At 44.0% G+C, this 19,638-nt stretch overlaps 1 protein-coding gene across 38 annotated transcripts in view; it reads right to left on the reverse strand.

The window, feature by feature from the left end:
• The window catches only part of tjp1b (tight junction protein 1b), a 54,092-nt gene that overhangs the window by 11,864 nt on the left and 22,590 nt on the right, over window positions 1-19,638 (reverse strand). For 13 of the 38 annotated variants that reach the window (XM_078083291.1, XM_078083289.1, XM_078083288.1 and 10 more), the window contains 9 exons: window positions 6,385-6,441; window positions 5,720-5,844; window positions 5,507-5,609; window positions 5,053-5,368; window positions 4,622-4,728; window positions 3,801-3,969; window positions 3,541-3,685; window positions 2,597-2,608; window positions 195-328 (listed from right to left, as the gene is read on the reverse strand). In XM_078083291.1, coding sequence (XP_077939417.1) covers window positions 195-328; window positions 2,597-2,608; window positions 3,541-3,685; window positions 3,801-3,969; window positions 4,622-4,728; window positions 5,053-5,368; window positions 5,507-5,609; window positions 5,720-5,844; window positions 6,385-6,441 — 1,168 coding nt within the window. Of the gene's footprint in view, window positions 1-194; window positions 329-2,596; window positions 2,609-3,540; window positions 3,686-3,800; window positions 3,970-4,621; window positions 4,729-5,052; window positions 5,369-5,506; window positions 5,610-5,719; window positions 5,845-6,384; window positions 6,442-11,205; window positions 14,753-17,578; window positions 17,872-19,638 lie in introns of those variants that run through there. The other 25 variants (XM_078083290.1, XM_078083282.1, XM_078083275.1 and 22 more) reach the window with 13 other exon arrangements.

Raw genomic sequence — 19,638 nt, forward strand, 5'->3', positions numbered from 1 at the left:
GCTCCAGGCAAACTCAGCCTGGCTCAGGCGTCTGGATAGAACTTTCTTTTTTTTTCTGTTATGCTCTTAAAAAAACAAAAAAGCAATATTACATTTTACTATCATGAACTCATTCAATACAACTATTCTGAATTAGAAACCTGGTTTGACATGTAGACACAATATGTTTTAATGCACGACGGTTTCATTCGTACCTGGGAGTGGTGGGAGCGGTTTCTCCTCTCTAGAAGTAGCCGACTCCTTCGGTTTGGGGAGGGGAAGCTCCTCTGGTAGCTTCACTGGAGTTGAAGCCGGCTTTGAGATCCGATCGTCGTCACGACTTCTGTGACTGCACACAAAAATACATTTTTATGCACAATTTGACTTTGGCGAAGTAATGCGTGACATTATAAATAGTGCATTCTTGAGATGTAGCGCTCGGAGGTAACATGGGAGCTTTGTGGCCACTACATCTCAAAAGACACAAAACAGTATCGAGGCCGTACACGAATCACACAAAACCTTAGACTGCAGGAAAGTGGGAGTGGGCCGAGGAAGGAAAAACAAGGCAAAAGAACGCCTCGGAGTCTTGAAGGTCACGACATTGTCCTTACACTTTTTCGCTCTCTACTTTTGGGGCAGCTTGTGTAAGGTGGATTGTGAGTTTCACAGAGTGACTCTGGTTGTGCACCGGCAAAGGTTCGACTGCAACGCCAGTTTTAAAACAGTTGGGCAGCCTCAACTGATATGTGGTGGTCTGTGCTCAATTTGTCGAGGTCTGTTTTTTTCCTGAGTGGTCTGTTTTGTTAAATGTTGAAATTCTATAATGTGTTTCAAATGCAAAAGAGGCATCATGGTTCCTTTTCCAAACTCCCGGTCACATGGTCGCTCACTAGAAAAGCTTTAGTGGCATAATGGTGCTTTATTCACAGGCTAAATGAGCAAGTAGCATGCAGGACTCGTTTTGAACTGGCTGGAGGAATAAACCTCTCCTTTAATCCATCCAGGAGGAGGCCCTCCTTTTAAAACTGCCAATTGTCTGAATTGAGAGGAAAGGTGAAAGGTCACAGATCCAGGTTCAGATATCCTGCCAATTGAAATACTTAAATGACTCGAGCTCCAGTAGCATAGATGTTTCGTATATAAACTAATACAACATATTGTTGGTTTTACAAATGCATAATTGAGATTGACAAAACAAAAACAACAAAAATAATCAGGCCAAACATTCACAGATATAAAGAAAGATCTCCAAAAAAGCTCGGCCGCTAAAAGGGGAGACAGTTGACACCAATAGAAGGTGACTTCCTTTTGTTCCGTCTTTGTTGGAGCCATAACGTCCTCGTGCCAAACTTGCGGTTTGCCCACAAAACATTCAAGAGACAAGAGGATCATTTGCTTCCATCATCCCAAGTCAAAATAAGATCGCTCACTGAATAATTTATGTGATATAACATCACGTCAGCACTTTCCTTTGACAGGCATGAAAACAGGTCAAGGGTGAAAAAGGTGAGAAGGATATTACCCCTCTAGGGGTTTTCAACTGGTTTTGTCCCAGAGATCATTTTTTGCGTACTGACGAGGGGGGGATGGGAATTGACAACAACTAATGGGGGACAAGTCATTAAATACTCGTAATGCATTATATTGCATTGCATATAATGTGTGCTGGTCAACTGGTCTAAAATTCATTTTAGACACATTTTTGCGTAGTTTAGAGTGACAAATCGTACCAGCGTACTTTGAAGTCAGGATGCGTATCAGGTTGGCAGGTCTGCTTATTGATAGAACGGTGGAGCACTTTACCTTCTGCCTCATCAGTCCCCTCACCTTAAAATCTACCTCCTCAAGAACGCTAGCGTTAGCTAATCATTTCCCACCGGAGCTTTAGCTAGCTGGCCAACGTCGCGTTCTCTCCTGCTGTGTTAAATGACTCAACTCATCGCGTTAGCTAAGTCTATGTCAACAAAGCTCCTGGGTAACTTAACTTGGATATACCAGAAAATATTCAAATGATTGAAATCATCGCAATTCACTGAATCTCGCGCTCCCTTTTGACACTCGCACCTGTTCGCAGTTCACCTGTTCTATTTTGGTTTCAAAATGGCGAATTTCGCCGAAAGGTGAGGGATTTTCATGCCTGATTTGAGTAATAATTTTCCGTTAGTCACCTTTCCAATGGAGTAATGAACTTGTTCCAGGGAAATGTGTGCATTGTAAGGAGTGGTTAAAGGTTGTCTAATTATCTACATTAAAGGACCCATTGTTTGCCCATTTTACCACAAGTTGATATGGTTCTTTGGGGTCTTAATGAAATGTCTGAAATGATATGGGGGGGGGGGGGGGGGGGGGGGGCACGTAAGAGACTCCCATTACATTGTGACAACACAATGTTAAGGAACTTCTTTCCAGTCACTCAGCATGACGTTTCTGACTTACAAGAACCATAACAAATCGCCGGAGTTCTTGGGTCGGTAGACATGCCAGATACCCAAATTACCGTGTAGAAGCACTAAAAAAAGTGGAATATTCATAATATGTCCCCTTCAGATCTATTTAGGATTGACTAGCACTACTATTAGGAACGACTCACACTGTATGAAAGTGAAAAACTTACGGTATTCTCCAGCTGTTGAGTCGTATTAAGGGAATAAAAAGTGCAGACAATGCGCATTAAATGAGTGTTGGTGAGACTGCACATGCATCAAACGAGCATTGATGTTGTTTGCTAGTGAACATTTTCTGTGTTTAGCAGAAAGCATCATCTTAGACTTTAAGTACCAATATAAAATAAGCGTTTTTTAAGTTGATTTATCAAAAATGCTCAGTTTCTAACGACAGAGGATCTTGAGATCCAGAAAAACATTTCTACAGAATACATTGTCTCTTTTGAAGCGGTTTTGAACGGTTGACTTATTTTTTCCTCAGGTCAATAAGCAATGTGAAACAACTCTGGTGGTCTACTGAGTCGAAAGTTATTGAGGTACTTTCAAACGACGTTACAGTCAAAGAAGTGCTGACTGGCTTGATGCTGGTATGAACTCGAACATAAAATCAAAAGTCCTTCACAGCCAAAAAACTAACAAAACCAATAAACACAGGTTTTAATAAACATTGACAGAGGAAAGGTTAGTTACATAACCATTTTTTACATATGAATACAGGGCTGAACCTAATTATTGTTTTGACTATTGATTCATATGCTCATTATTTTGTAAACTAATAGTACAGACACTAAATAGTTACACTAAAATGATATGGTGGTGTCATCGAATTGTTGTATTACCATACCTAAAAATAACAGAAAAGTCTCTGAATACATTTACTTAAAAACAATTACAACAAAAAGAAGTTGAGAGTCACTACTATTATGTTGAAATAATTTTATTAACCTCGAGTATCGTTGTTACTGCTCCTGCGTTTTTTTTTTTTTTTAACAACCGGAGAGAGAAATAAAAGTAGCAAAACTAACAACAAACAACTAAGCTGTATGAAAAAAGTTATGGCCTCGATGTTTCGTTTAATGTTAGAAAAACAAAGCTGTGGATTCTGGGCCTTTACCTGCCATTGCTGATTTGCGGGGGCGAGTGTCTGGAGTGGTCTGAGGGTTCAGATCTCCTGTCCGGAGAGCGCGAGCGGCTGCTACGATGTCTGTCGTGCGATCGATTGGAATGGTCGGATCCCATAGAATGGATATCTGAAATGTCTGATCAAACAAAAGCGACTGTTCAACGCCGGCTGTCTGAAACCCACGCGGAACGCGTCTCGCTTCTCAGCTGTGCCGCGTTTCAGCCGAATCCAACACTTAACACTGCCCTCACCGTCTCGGTCGGAGGCGTTGGCTGAAGGAATGCTGTCATCGAGGTCGGGGATGTTCAGCAGGGTCGCCCTGTCGTCCCTCTGCACAACCATTTTTAGCTTGCCCTTTGACCTTTCTATCAGCTTCTTGGCGTCTATCAAGGAGAGGTTTTCTGTCACTGTGCCATTGATCTGTGGAAAATCAGGGAGAGAAACGATTAGCCGCGGCATCAAAGAAAATAAGTTGTAATAAAGAAGTCTTTGTTCAGCCTTTTTTTTGCAGTACAGTTATCACACGAAAAGCCACATTGAGGCTACAAATGCATCGTCTAAAAAAGCACAAGATCAGAGGCAAATTAAGTGCAAAACGAATTAGGTTTGTCAGGGTCAAATCATTGTCTCCATTTTGGGCATTACTATTACTTTGACAAATCCTTTGCCTTTTAATTATTTCATGAATCTCGTATTGCATGAATCTTTCAAGTGCTAGCATTCAAAAAGACTAAAGTGACATGTGTGAGGAGTCTGAATGTGAGAGACAATAAATTCAGAACAGCTACAGCTCAAAAAGCACCTGTTTTGCATATAGAGCTATTTTTAGATTTATTTCTTTAAAAATGTGAAAGTGAAAATTATATAACATCGTGCAGAGGAAACTGCAACCATTAATGCGGATATGCACCTCTAGGCATTTAGAAAAAGTAAACCAATACAGCAGTACAGTGAGTACTGGGCAATTAGCACAGTATTAATGCTTCTTTCCATCAGAACAATGTGTTTTGATGCAATCAAGATTACATCATCATCAAACGTTCACCAGGCTTCATGAGGTCGTACGCCTCACCTTCAGAACAACATCTCCTTCCTGGATGTTGCCGTCTCTGGCTGCCAGGCTCTCGGGGGAAATGTCCTTGACAAAGATGTGGCTGGCCAGGCGAAGACCATATTCTGCTTCCAAAGTGAACAACAGCAACACAGAGCACGTTAGCACAGTGGCCACGTGGCCACGCTGCACAGATCGCACTCTGCAGTCAAGCCGCCGCTCCCGCTGGGATTAACAGTACTGATTAAAGAAGATTAATTGCTCTTTTGCTTAGATTTACTTGAGTGAACTTGGATTTTGCTGCGTTTTTTTTTTTTTTACTCTGGCAGTTGACCAGTGCTGATATGGAGGTCTTATTCTCTCCTTAAAGTCTGATAATAGTTATGCCTGGATTACTTGAGAAAACTCTTTGTGCCCTCCGATTTTTCCATCCCCGACTTTGTGAGCCTCACCTTCATTTTTGCGGGATTTGACAAGCGTGACCTTTGCGGGACGAGGAGGCAGGTTGTGTGAGCGGCGGTCCGAGCGCGGGGAGAGACTCCTTTCCCGCGAGCCGCTGCGCTCGCGTTCCCTGTCCCTCCGCCCGCTGCTCCGGCCACTGCGCCTGCCCATGGCCCCGCCCACACCGCTGTAAGTGGCGCTGCGTCCGCTTCGCGTGTCGTAGATCTCTTCATCGTAACTGTCCTCCTCCTCGTCGTGCTCCGACATGGTCTCCCTCTCCCCCAGGCGGCCCATGGGGACATGCACCTTCCTCTTCCGTCTGATTGTCTGGGAAAAGGAAATACGATACAAGATCAGTTGGAGTCAATGAATCCCTCGATGGTGTGCATTCCTATGACACATGTCTCAATGACAGACAATTTGATGAAATAAAATGAGGGAATTCATAATGGGCTGTTGACTCACAATTTTGGCAATTTTCCCACTTTTACGAAGCTGCTGGACGGCGTACGCGTGCTCCACATTGTCCATGGAGACAGCATTGACCATAACAACTCTGTCATTTTCCCTAGAGAGGGGACACAGAAAGATGGAAGACATGCTGGAGTCTCTCTGCAGGAAGATGGGTCATTTATTACTAATGATTTGCAGTTTGCCAAAGGTGGAAGCAGTTCTTACTGCAGTAGGCCTTCTGCTGGGCCTCCTTTCAACACATCAGAGATGACGATGGAGGTCTCGCCACTCTGAAAATGAGGGTTATCCCGACCTCCTGAAATGGCGATACCGAAGCCAAACCCTGGTGCCTGCATAGAGAGAAATACCGATAAGGATGTTAGTTTAGCGTTCTGTGTAGATGAAAATACCGAACATGATGTAAAGGTCTGGATAAAGATCGACAGAGCTGACAAATATGTACATATGCAAAAAGTATATATTCACATGCGCCCTTGGACCGTTTTATTAGACGGTAAACCTAATCTACATTATCACAAAAAGGACACATTATTGTTATCAACATACAGTTTAGCTTTAGTGAGTTACAATTGTCAGTGTAGTTTAAAAGAAAAAGCATTCAAAAAGAAGGCACTGTTAGTGACTGTTATTCCGGCTCTGTGGCCAAAAATGGGGGAGAGCGTTCGACAGAAGAAAAGCACTGTGGTGTTTGTTTTGTTCCACCTGCAGCTGTGTACACCGAAAGCACACTTCCTACATGATGTATCCTGGAAACAGGAGGGAAGACAAATGCAGCCATGGGAGGCAAAGATAGAAAACACCCTAAAGATAAAAAAGTTTCGACACGGAACAAAGAAAAGAGCATGTGAGGGAGGATAACGGGTACCTACCCTGTGCAGTGTTACTGTGTGCTGTTCCCAAATGACAGTTTCCTCCATTGCTGCACTCTGGAAAACAGAAACACAGCACTGCTGTTAGCCTGATCATCTTAGTACACAACAGACACCCACAGAACAACAAAGGAAAGGGAGGAATCTGAATGTTTCATTAGGCCATCAATTACTCAGCAGACCACATCAGGGCTTTTTCTGGAAAAGTCACGAAATGTGCTCTTTTCTTTCTATTGTCACACATTGTACCCTTCAGCTGCAAGGCGCAGATGTACACTCAGTGATTCTGCAAAATACTTATCATTATCTTCAGTTGAGAAAATAAATAGCCTACGGACGAATTTGTTTAATATTAGGATTTGCATAATAAAAGGAATACTAAAGCCTCCAACTGGCCAATTCAGAAGACAAAAGTCCATTTTATAAACTAACTAAATACAGTAAACGGTCTAAAATCACAACCTTTATAAAAGACTAATAGCATTTGACCAAATTCCATTTCCACTCCCCGCCTGTATGTCTACAGTTTTCTAGTGAAAGAGGGAAGCCGTCTCAGTGGGCTCTTCACACGCAAAGTCTAATAGTGATACAAACTGAACATACCAAACATATTAAAACACACAGGGCCGAACATACTAAACACACAGGGCCAAACATACTAAACACACGGGGCTGCAGCCAGCAGGCGGTTGACTTTTCTTCCATGTTACCTATTTACAGTGATGCAGATAGCACCGTGTTGTGTTTGCACTCTCACACTGCCAAACAGATTTGACCGAACATGTGATACGATCATAGAAGAATGGGAGTAAAGTACTAAAAGTAAGTCTTTAAATAAAAGTGCATCCTCTTTGACATGAGGAGGAGGAGGAGGAGATGAAGGTCACCTCCCTCAGCTGATGGTCAGCGCTGTCCTCCACACACTCACAGCCGGCTCCCTATCTTATCTCTTCTCCACTTATCATTCCACCTCCACCACAATCTCACGACACATTAGCCTCTGAATGGCTGCGCGTGAAATACTACGAGGTTCATCCCTTCGGGGCAAATGGCGGCCGACATCACAGCGCCTGACGCAGTAACCCCTATTCGTCATGTAAATTGATCCAAAGAGTGTGTGACCGTAACAGGGGAGACCATCACACATTTTCCTCCTGCTTTGCTGGTAGTTTCTTTGACACCTCTGACACTTCCAGCGCGCTCACCTGGGCAGGGCGCTCATCGGGAAGTGTGATCTCTCATGTTGCGGCCCATTAAAGTGTGATGACGGACGAGCGACGAGAGATGAACCTCAAATTAAAAGCGGCATCAGTTCCAGTGCCTGGACCCTCGGCTGACATCATTGCCACCTCGTTGGCAGCTTCATACCCCACATGTCTAGCAAGTGTCGACCCAACTTCAGGCTGGAGATTAATCTACACGACAACCCGCTAATGGTTTGGCTTTCAAATTCCCTAAAGTGATCACGAGGAACAAGCAAACATTAATAAAACACTTAAAAAAATAAAAAAAAGGAGAAATATACTGTACATCCTTCCTGTTTTTGGATGAGAGAAAAGTTTGAGAACGTAATCTAGCCCACTGTCCCTGCTGGCATTCTGGTTATTGTTTTAGCACCCAGGCGTCCTTCAACACATCGTCCGCCCGTCCGTCATGACCCGACAGCCCAGTGCCAACTTTAGCTCGTGTCTGGGAATACGGGCATCTGAGTGAATCGACACAAGTGGCCGCAGACGTTCTCAGCTTGGCAGCAACAGTCACAAACTCCTCCAGCAGCTCATGGTGGGACTCATGTGAGGGGGGTAGGGGAGGGGGGGGGGGGAACAAAGGATTGAACAGGGGAACTCCCCATGGCCTTTTACAGTGAATACACCGCACTTGAGAGAGAAGAAAAACAAAAAAATACATCTGGATATTAACAGGTCTGCTGAAAAGAGGCATGGATTGTGTGGAAAGTTTGCGGTGTGAGGATTTATGCCCGTCTCCCCCATCGGCGCTGTGGAAACGCTGATGCAAACAACCCAGAAAATTTCGGCGGAATTTATGGATGGTTTGTTACTAAACCGCAAAGTTATGGGAGGTACTCGTTTCCATTGCTACTTTCAAGAATTCAGTAGGCATTTAAGAAGCATAACGCACACAAACTTAATGTGATTGCAGATGGCTCACTGAGTCTGAACCAATACAAAAATAAACCCCATAACATTTATGTTATGTACAATTTGTAGGACAAGATGGGGTCCTGCAGTGTGCATCTCTCCCGTGCCATCCAATATTTACACACACACACACACACACACACACACACACACACACACACACACACGCACACGCACACACACGCGCCTTTCTCTTTGAAGGGATGCCGAGCTTGTTGCTCTGGTAACAGAGGGTGGGGAAGAGGGGGGGGGCCGTATGTTGTTGTTGAAGTAGCTTGACATTTTCAGACCGCGTCTGATGGTTCTTCTCAACTGTGGGAGGTTTCAGAAAAGATACTGCTGAATTAAATTAAACAGGGTTTTTTTTTGTCGAGCTGGACACGCTTCACTAATAACATTTTCCCTCAAACGTGCTTTGGAGTCCAATAAAAGCAAAAGCCACTTCCTCTCACAACTGAACATCACGGGGCCCAATTCTGAGGCCAGAATCTCAAAGGTTCAAGTGAACATAAAAGTACGAGGTGGGAAACGTTTGAGTGGACTCTGCACGCCTCCTGTGTACGATTCTTTTACTAAAAATCGCTTCCAGTGACTGATGAGTTTTTTGTGACACCGCTATGTCCGTCCTTTATGGCCACAAACAACCGGTGCCAACAGAAGCTTGGAGCCACAAGCCAGAGCTGGCAGCCGCTGCACAGCACAGGCACACCATGTCGGTCGGGCCAGGCTTGGGGGATTACAACCAGGCAACTTGGGAGCCAGCACTCCGACACAGATGGACTACAACACAGCTGAATGGAGAAAGGAGAGCTGTGGGCCACATGGACTATGTCAAGCTGTAAAGGGTAAACAGCACAATTATTCAAAAGACCTTGAGGAGTCTCTAAAATATCAGCATGAGAGTCAATTCAGATGGTGATTTTATTTTATGTGGAGTAGAATCACTATCAAATATTCAATCAAGTGAAATTTAATCAAAATGCTATTTTGATGATGATTTATGCACGTCATGTTTTGATAAAAAGTAGGCTGAGGTGTAAATAAGTCCTGTTTTCTAAGCTCTGTTTGATGGCAAATTTAACGCATCTGGTGGGTTTGCAAAAAGACATTTCTTAAAAACTTACTATCATTATTGTTCAGACCATTATCTCCAAAAATCATTTGGTCTTTAAAATTACCAACCAAAGTAGTTTGAAGCAATCTAATGTACTATTTTGCCCGAGAAACATATCAAACCCCAATATGTTCAGTCAACAACTATATGAAATATGAACAAATGGGTTATCATTTTCAGTGATCCTATTCCTTTTCTTTCCAGATTATGTAGCTTCCACAAAAACAGAAAAACGCACCTCAAAATAACTGGTGGTGGCGGCTGCTTTGCTGTGTTGAAAGTAGTAATACAGTTTATTAATCTGCACCAAAACAGAAGAACAACATCTCCACTTGGACACAAGAATCCTTGACTCGAACGACTCCTCAGAAACTAGCCTCTTGAAGCGAAGATGGCGGAGTTTCATTTAGTATTCACTTTGGAGTGTCATTAAAATGAAAGCGTGCTCGCTCCCCTAAAAACAAAATGATATTTCTTACAAAGAGGGAATGGAGGCAATGTGGTGGGGTGTTCAATTATCTGACTCAGAATAGATTTTGTGCTGTGGTTTAGGGGGTGAGGCAGAAGCTTATTCAAGTTTGACCGCTGTGGGACAAGAGTGGCTAAAAATAACCCTCATTAATTCTGCCGTTGTGATGCTGCAACAGAGTAATTTAAGGGGAACTTGCAACACCGGAGAACATTTAATAACCTCCTGTTGTTTTAAATACCAACAACTGACTGGAGCAAGTGATGCATTACAGCACATGAAAGACATTCACTATCTCTCTCTGAAGAAAAGAGGTCGATCATGTTCACAAGGCCCAAAGACGTGGATATTCAAATGGATAATACAATACAGATGGTTTAACGCTGATGCTGGGATGCTCACGACACACAACCAGGTACAACACATCCAATTTAACATTGCATAAAACCAACCAACTTTGGATAATCACTTTTCAATAACTTAATAATAATAATAAAATGAAAAAAATAATATAATAATAAATTGGTGCACTGCATTTCATCTTATATTCGTGTTAGTCTGAGATAAGACACCACTCAGATCCACACATCAGAGCAGTAATACAGCGGTGTGTGTGTCTCCAGCAGGGGAAGACACGCCTGTCATTTGTTCTGAGGTTCTCGGTCATCACATCCAGCCCAGAATAACACCGAGACGAAAAGGCCAGCATGGCAGCAATCATGAAATCGCTAGAACGAGGACACTTCCAGGACGAGCTGCACTGCAGAAAAACAACAACAGGATCTCACTCGGCCGGGCTGCAGCAAACAAGTGGAATAGGATGATTGATCACTTCAGAAATTGAAACCGATGTGCTGGGGAGTGCTGACAACTGCTAAATCCCCCCTCCCTCAGAGAACCCATTCAAATGCTAATGAGGGCCCATGCCGTAGCACCAGTTACGGTGCGGGAGGGGGGGGGGGGTCCTCTGAGAGATAAGCGACACACGCAACATGGTCGGACACTGGGCCGTGGATCTCTGGTGGAGGACAGATAACAGGAATGAAACGTATCCATGGGGGGGGGGATCAAGTACTTACATTGATTCATCGTGGTCACCACAGAGAACACAAACAAGAAGCGACTCCGACCTCCAGCCACTCGTCAGTAAATCCAGACGCCTCAGAGCACAACCGCACCAATCAGTGCTGGGAGGAACTGACCCCCACCTTCTCTTCTCTTGGCTGAAATTACAACCCCAGGTGAGGGCAAGAGAAACACCCCCCGCAGCGGCACCCTACCCCTTTCCTCGGGCCCGCAGAAAGGTGCTCCTCCACTCCCAACATCGCTCTCCCAAATGTTTCCCTCGGTGCAATCCCAGCAAATCCCCTCCGGCTTGGCAGCGATCAGTGTGGGATCTGCAGTCCCGCTACGGCACGGGGCTCCTCTGTACCAGCGAACATCCACCCGCAGTGTAAACTGCTGTATGGGACTTAACCCCCGCGGTGCCGGGTCGAGCCGGAGAGGAATTTCAGCAGTTCTCTTTGCACGTGGAACGTTGTTACGCCCTTCTCATTGTTACGCATAAATGATGCTCGAGTGCTCAGCACCCCCCCCCCGAAGAGGAAAACCGACCGTCAAACCGGCAGTTTATGTGAAACAACATATAAGGAGCTTTTACTTTGTTTTTGTTTTAATACTGCAGCTGAAGACAATACAAAGGAAACCAACATCTCACCTCCTACACCAACTTACTAGATCAGAAGGTTGCAAATGAAGCAAAAGTAATATTTTTTTTTTAAAAAGGGAGTGGGGGGGGGGTATCTAAAAGGTGCAGGCAGAATGAGAAAAAAAGCAAAGGGGGACATGTGACTCCCACCATCTCACCTTCAATGAAGAGGAAAGTTCTGACATCAGTGGGACAAAACGGGTTTTGACAGCTGGTTCAATTGTCTCTTTGTGCGAGTAGTAAAGTCGTAGTAGTTCAGCAACTATTTTATGGGACAATTACTCCACAGCCGGAGGAAATTGCCGTTATTGTACAGCTCGGGTTATGATGGTGTTCACGATGAGCCAAGTGAAGTGGCTTCATTAGGAGAAGAGCGTACTGCACTGCAGTTTGCAACCAGCACAAATCAAACGCTTTAGTGTTTTTCTGTAATCAGGCAGCATTTAGGAGACGCTTTAAAAAAAAAAAGTGTTTTAGTAGTTTAAGCATTTCCCCTCTTTAAGTCTGTTGTCTGTAGTGGGTCATTCTGCATGGCTGAACAAACACGTCAATTCCAGCTTGAAGCATCTGCAGTGCGTTCCGACCGCACGAGGCGGTCCGAGCTGACAACGAAGGACTCGGTTTCCCTTCAACACTGTCAGAGCCGTTTATAAAGTAAGAGGCGTTTCCTTTTGGCAATTCCCCCTTTTGCATGCGGCGGTATGCGGCGTACGAGGAAATGCAGATGAATCCGCAGGTGTGTGTGGACTTCAGTGGAGGCCCGACTAACTAGCTGCAGGCCACCGAGGGAGGGAGGGGGGGGGGGGCTAGATGGAAACCTGCCCACTCAACGCGTTGGCATATCTACCACACACCAAATGTCCTCATAGCAGAAACCTACTTGTGTGTATCTCTGTGAACACCGTGTACACCACGGTGTTCACAGAGATACACGGCAGTTTACGTAAAGCACACATTTGCATGGACAAACAAACGTCGCAGTGCCGTCAGCTATTTGTTTACATGTCCATGCAAGTTATTTATATGAACGCACAAGAATCACCTGCAACACTGGATGTACTTGTTGGTGTACAAATGAATACTCTGAGTAGTGTTTTTTTCTATACAGACGTTCGGTATGGGAGTTATTCAACCGATATGCTAAAACAAAAAGGTGACGCATGAACGAGGCCAGTAGCGTTACTCTACAACAACCACGAGGAAAAACATGACAGAGTTGCTACTGGGACTGGGCCCATCCTTCTCTTTACTATACAACGTTTGTTCCAGGCCGCATTTTGAAGACTAAAACCATCGTAGCTCTATACGAGACAAATAAAGCCACATTTCGTTCTGCCCGATGAGAGCAGGAAGTTACCGAAGGCAGCACAGCTTGCCTGAGAATAGCAAATAAACTGTAAGCAATGAACTCAACCTCATGCATTTAAACACCCCCTACTGCCTGTGACAGATGAATGGTTCCTCATTGAAATCTTGTTATTTACGTGACGGCTACTACAGATCACAGCCTGCTTTACATTCTGATCTACAGTACGTCCTGTTCTGTGTGTGTAGGTGTTGACCAGTGACACACAGGAAGCCAACAGGTGTTTCAGCTCAGAAGGTCAACAAGGAGAAAATCATCACAGTGAAAATATACAACAGAAAGAAAAAAAAAACTGTACACCCATAAGAGTGAAATCACAATCTGACAACACGCGGGTCACGACGTGCCACTTCTCACTCGTGGAAATGATGGAGTGGACGAGCCTGACGGACACCCAATCGCCGCTGGCGAGGGACACAAGTTAAATTTACATCCCTCAGGGCCGAGCCAGGGAGTGGTGACAGATTCCACACATAGTTTGCTCTCTCCACCAGCTTCTGACTACCAGCCTTCGAATTAATTATTTCTACGCCACCATAAAGAGGCCTGTACGGGCCGCTGGTCTGCAGATTTAGCCTCTGTTTTTTTCTGTTTTAATTCGTAGTGTATGTGTGTTGATTTAATAACTGTATTGTTTTTACTTAGCGGAAACAGAAGAAATCCTGTGACTGCAGATATTTTCTGCAACTGCTGGTTTTGACGGGACAACGATTCCATTCTTGCAGCTGTATAAATATACTATTTAGAAAAATAAAAAAAATAAAAAAATAAGCCTGTCCAAGCTGCTCAGTGTTGACACAATGCCGTTGCACTAAATCATCACCAGTGGTTCCAGTTTCCAGGGTGGAGGAAGCCAGCAGGCTAAACGTATTTGTTGCGCTGAACACTGAGGATGACAGTCAACACTGTGATTAACAAGTGGCCTCATTTCATTTGTTTAGACAGTATGATGATGGACCTCGACATTTAATGTGTTGCTTTTATAAGTCATGCGGTCTGGAAAGCAGCAGGAATTACCTCATAATGACTTAATTAATCCAGTATAGGAGGTCTGGATGAGTTACATTAAAATATTAGTTATAATCATATTCCATCCTGCTAATAAAATGTTAAACATTAAACCAGCAATAACCGTTTGGCCAATCCAGAGCAGAAGAAGAGAAAAAGCACACTGATAAATCATCAGGAGAACTTTTTACATTAAAAGTTGTGTATTCACATATCCAGCAGTGATGGAAAAACATTTTTCATTTAGCTGTATTTCTGTCCACCTGGTTATTTTACGTCCAATATACCATATGTTTTTGTCTCCACTGACTTTCAAGGTAAATATCTGACCCCTTATCTGGAAACGCTCCAGTTTATTCACCATCTAGTTGCTTTGCCTGAAGGCTGTTTTGTGTCGTACAGTGTGTTTGCTACCATTGATGACGTGCGTGTCATAAAAGAGGAAAAAGATGCAAAGTAACGACTCTCGATTTGAGTTTGGGATTTCTTTTCACCATTTCCCAACAATCAAACTGTTAAAATCGTGTATATACACACACACACTTCTTCTTATATATCTCCAGGAGCGCGGAGTCTATTTTCAGAACCCACAGCTTGAGTAAGTGACCATGACCAGAGCCTGAGTGCGTCCTCAACACATGGAACAGGAAATCAGCCCCTGTGGAAGTTATCAGCTCCCCACACAGAGCACATAAGAATGTGCTGATAAGCGGAGCCACTGACCTGCAGCCGGCCTTCTCTCAGTCACAGGGATTGAAATGAACACAACAGAGCCGGTGAAAAACCGTGATGATAAGGGACGTCTGTGTGCTATAACAGAAAAGGAGGTTTACGTTGAGATGTGATTGATGAGAGAATTTGCAAGCCTCTTCGTCCTGATAGTTTCACACCCCTTTCAAATTTACGATGGACGTGATTTATACAAGCAGGCTTGTGTATAACCAAAGCGATGGAGACGACATAAAAATGCCGTTTGCCAACGCGGAGACTTACTGTTCGATGTGGACATGGACTTTTCAGAATTCTGAGAAGTGGTTGCTAGGTAGTTAAAGCAATGACCTTCCAATGTTCACAGCACCCATCAATCAAAAAGCCTGACACACTAAGTGTAAATTGACAAAGGGCATTTGTATCTGTATGTATGTTGAATCTACGTTACATTATATTTTGTCGGTGATTGTGATGGTTAACAAAAACAGAAACACAACAAGAACTTTAATACAGTATATTATCTAAACATGCAGACCCCCCCCCCCTCCTTATAATGGTACGGGAAACAATGAACTAAAACACTCTAATGGCAACAGTTCTCTTTAATCCATCTTGCGCCAAGAAAGCAAGTAACATTCAAGTGGACATTTTGAAAAAAAAGGATTACATCTATTAGCTCAAGAAGGGTGTAACAATTAGTGCCGCCTTGGAAAATATTCCATGGTGTAGTTAACAGAGACAAAACTTCTGTTTTTATTATACTACTAACATTGAAACACATGTGCAATATGAACAGCCATTATTTTGGAAGCTTTTTCCAGCAGCCCCTCTTTCCACAGACACTAATTATCTCTTCAAAGAACAAAGTACCTGGGGACATTTACTTTGATCTCTTTTATATTAATAAAATAGGCCATATGGCGTTGACTAGTATGCATACCTACGGTTTAAAAAGAAAAACATAGTGTGTTACATTGTGCATTCTCATCAGTACGTCTGTTGTCACCCCCCCATATCACGCCGTTTTCTCCAAAACAAACCACTACAAAACTTGGTTCAATTTAACCTCGGTAAGCAGAATATCACATGCATCCATCCTTCCAAACCCCAATGACTCATGACTGCTGCTCGCGTGACAGCTTGGGTCAACAAGATTTACAGGGCGACATGTATGGCTGCCTTTGAGGAGCACTATTCTCTCCTTGCTAGGCATCATGTTTGCCAGAATCATCATTTACATAACACTACCAATGGAACTATAAAAAACACTGTTTAACATCTAATGGCTGCCACAAATATCATCTGTGCTCTGCCTCACCCATTTCATTTTTAGAATCCCTTAACTTGCCCAGCTGCTATTTCATATACACATTACTATCATGAGGCCAATGATGATGACATATTTAAGTCATAGCACAAAGATGAATGAATGAATCATCGCACTCCCATCAATACATATTCCAATTATAGATGGTAATCTACTTGTGTTATAGTACGGAAGGAAATGTTATAATACTGCATACTGTAAATTCAAAGGCATCCGTTATACAAAAAGCCAAATCAGACAACTATATTCTCTAACAGGACCAACCGATCTACCCACACTGCCCACAAGGTAAGAGAATACTCCAAAGGTGGTGGGCGACGATGACAACATAAAGGTTTGCCACTATTAATGATGTTCACAAACATTATAGGAGGTTGTGAAATATGTCATGACTACAGTCAACCAAACGACACAGCATCTAGAATACCCAGCAGCTGATGAGTGGTGCTTCTGGTCATGTTAGCAGCAGGCTGTCCCCTTGTTATGGAAATGTAAACAGTTCGCATAGTTAGCTTTTAGATGAGCGATGCTAGCCAAACACCGGCGGTGGCCCGCAGGGAAGTCCCGGAACACAGCTGACGTGACACCATTATGACAGCTGCGGACGGTGCGGACACAGGGGCAGGCGAGCATGTATTTTAGTAGCACCAAAACTTTACCAAGCTTAAAAAGCTAACGTTAGCCAACTGCTACCTAGCTTCACCAAAGACCCACTTAAGTTTGTCTGACCGGCCATCGCAACAAGGTGAGCCGCCGCGTGACCTTCCGTTTCAAGCGGAAGACCCGATGTCACGGTTGCGGCGGCTGCCCTCACGCTGTCACTCCCTACTTGCCTTTAGCAGTTCAGCTCTTCATTAATCCTGTGCACCCCCTTTATACCCTCTTGGTCAGATCAACCCCGAGCTGGCCGACATTTTGTTCCGGCAGCTATGCTAGACCATCAGCTAGCGTTACCTGGACGCTGCGCGCGCTCGACTCCCGAGCTGCCCGCCCGTCCGATGACAGCTCCACCGCGAGGCGGTTCGTCGCTCGCCGTTATGGGTTATACAAGCTCACACACAGCAATGGGACAGTGGACACCGTTGTTCACGCTGGACGATAATGTTAGCGCGTTGGGCAAAACTAGCTAACCGCTTAGCATAGCGCGTAGATACAGTTCGCTAGCAGAGAGGTACCTCGGCTTGCACCGTTATATCGTTCGCTGGTGCCCGCAGAGGAACACACACACGCGAGCGCGCGCACACACATCCAGTCCCCTCCCGCGGCTACAGCGAAATACTCCCCCCCCCCCCGAATAACTCACTCACGGACGGAAGGAGAAAAACCATTCACCTTTCGGTAAAGCAATTGGTCCTCACGGCGGGCTTGTGGGAGTCTTACAGAAAATAAATGGGAAGGTCTTCCCGGTGTGGCTCCAGAGCAGCAGCCGCCGCACTGCAATGGCAGGCAGTGGATGAAGCCCCCCCCCACCCCGCTCTCTGTTCGCTCACTTCGGCTGCCGTCACCACCGCGGTGACAGTGACAGGTTCGCCTGGAAGAAACCATTCCGATTTGTCCGCGGGGGGAGGGGGGAGAGGGGAGGGATGGGGGCGGAATGCAGAGAGGCTGGCCAGCCGCCGCCGCCGCAGCAGCAGCATCCAGAGCCGTTCCAGCGTGAGAGAAAGCGGTTGTCGATGAGGGTTGAACGTAGAACGGAGGAGCTTCGTTCGACAGTTCTTCGTGAACACTGCGATGCCTCCTTTAAATGTTGCACTTCAAATGTCTTGAGTACGTGTTTAATAAAATAGAAATATTAAAGGTTTGAGAACCTGGTACTGCAGCTGAGCGTACTCACTGTACTCAATTTAACTCAACTTAAGCTACTAAAATACATTTTATTTTACAGGTAATATTATTTCCCTAACCCCTAACAAACCTTTTTGCACACAAAGCATTGTAAGCTTTTCCTCAGCCGCCTGTGACGTAGGGGATTATCATTTATCCTAAAGAGCTTTTAAAAAGCATCCTAATCAAACAGAGCGCAAATAAATCGGCGTGAGATGAGAGAGATATGGAGAGCTTTGTTCTCCGTAGGATTGATTTGCCCTCAGGCACTTTGAGAGAAGCGTGTTTTAAACTGTCCACCATATTATAACTTTAGCTTGATTTTAACTAACTAACTAACTTAACTAAACGGCACAATACCGTTCAACCAGCTGCTGAGCTGTGTTTCAGTACTCCGAATCAATGCTTCTTCTGTTTTATGCCTGGTATATATTTCAATAGTTATCCTGTTACTTTTATAATCCATATACCTAGACCTTAAGTTACAGATGCATATCAAATATGCCAATGAATGAAATTATTTTCTTATGTTAAGCAGGCCTTAGGATTGATTTGACAAATGTAATTTTGATTGATTGGGCATCCTTTGAAACAAAGGACTAGACAAGGACAAGATGGTTAATCCCTCATGTCACTTAATGTGTGGTTGTGTGTGTCTGTTTGAGTGTGTGCATGCGTGTTTGTGTGTGTCTGTGTTTAATGCAAAGTCAGGAATAACAGCTATTTATTTTGGAATGATAGCTTTCCATAAATATGCTGCAGGGGATGGAGATTGGAGGCCCTTAATGTTGAATATATTTCACTTTGATGTCATATAGTTTTGAATGCGTAAGACGTTCTGAAAAAAAATCCATTTGGATATCACTTTTAACTACCGCAAACATAAAGTCTTCACAGGGAAAGCCGAGGCAGGCTGCTTAAGTAGTAATGACATGCTGCATAAAGCCATTTAAAATGCAGAGGATAGAACTGAAATCTACCCTACAGTCACGATGCTCAATACTCCTTCCCATGGGGTATACAGATTTAATCAATATACAGTAGAATGTAAATTGTGCACTGCACCAAACTCCACTCTTAAGACTTCATTGCATGCACTGGGTTTTGTGCTGGCTTCTCCAGAATGATCTAATTCTCTGCAGCACCTTCTGTCTTGCATTTTATCACTTTGAAATTGCGTGACCGTTCTTTTCACCTCTACCTCTGGCACTAATGAGTAAGATAGGGCCTGAATGAAATGCCGTAGGAACACAGAGGTCCTGCAATGTTGCTGACGTAGGGAGACTTGCCGCAGATACCATTGGAGGATTTGAAGGAGACGGGAGGGGGGGTCGGGTGCATCTTGAATGGAAGAATGCAAGTTGGACAAGGTCAGGAGAATTAAATAAGCAAGGGCAGTCATTTATAGCCGGTGGAAAAACAAAATATGATTAACAGTACCGTTCAAAAGAAACTGCTCAAAAACTAAGAATAGGAATAGTACAATACAAATTGATAGTGTTTGCATGCACACTTTTGGCAGTGTACCACCATCATCTACTCACTGAGCATGAATGACAGTTAGATGA

Source organism: Gasterosteus aculeatus, chromosome X (genome assembly GCF_964276395.1).
Source record: "Gasterosteus aculeatus chromosome X, fGasAcu3.hap1.1, whole genome shotgun sequence".
In the NCBI taxonomy this organism is placed as follows: domain Eukaryota; kingdom Metazoa; phylum Chordata; class Actinopteri; order Perciformes; family Gasterosteidae; genus Gasterosteus; species Gasterosteus aculeatus.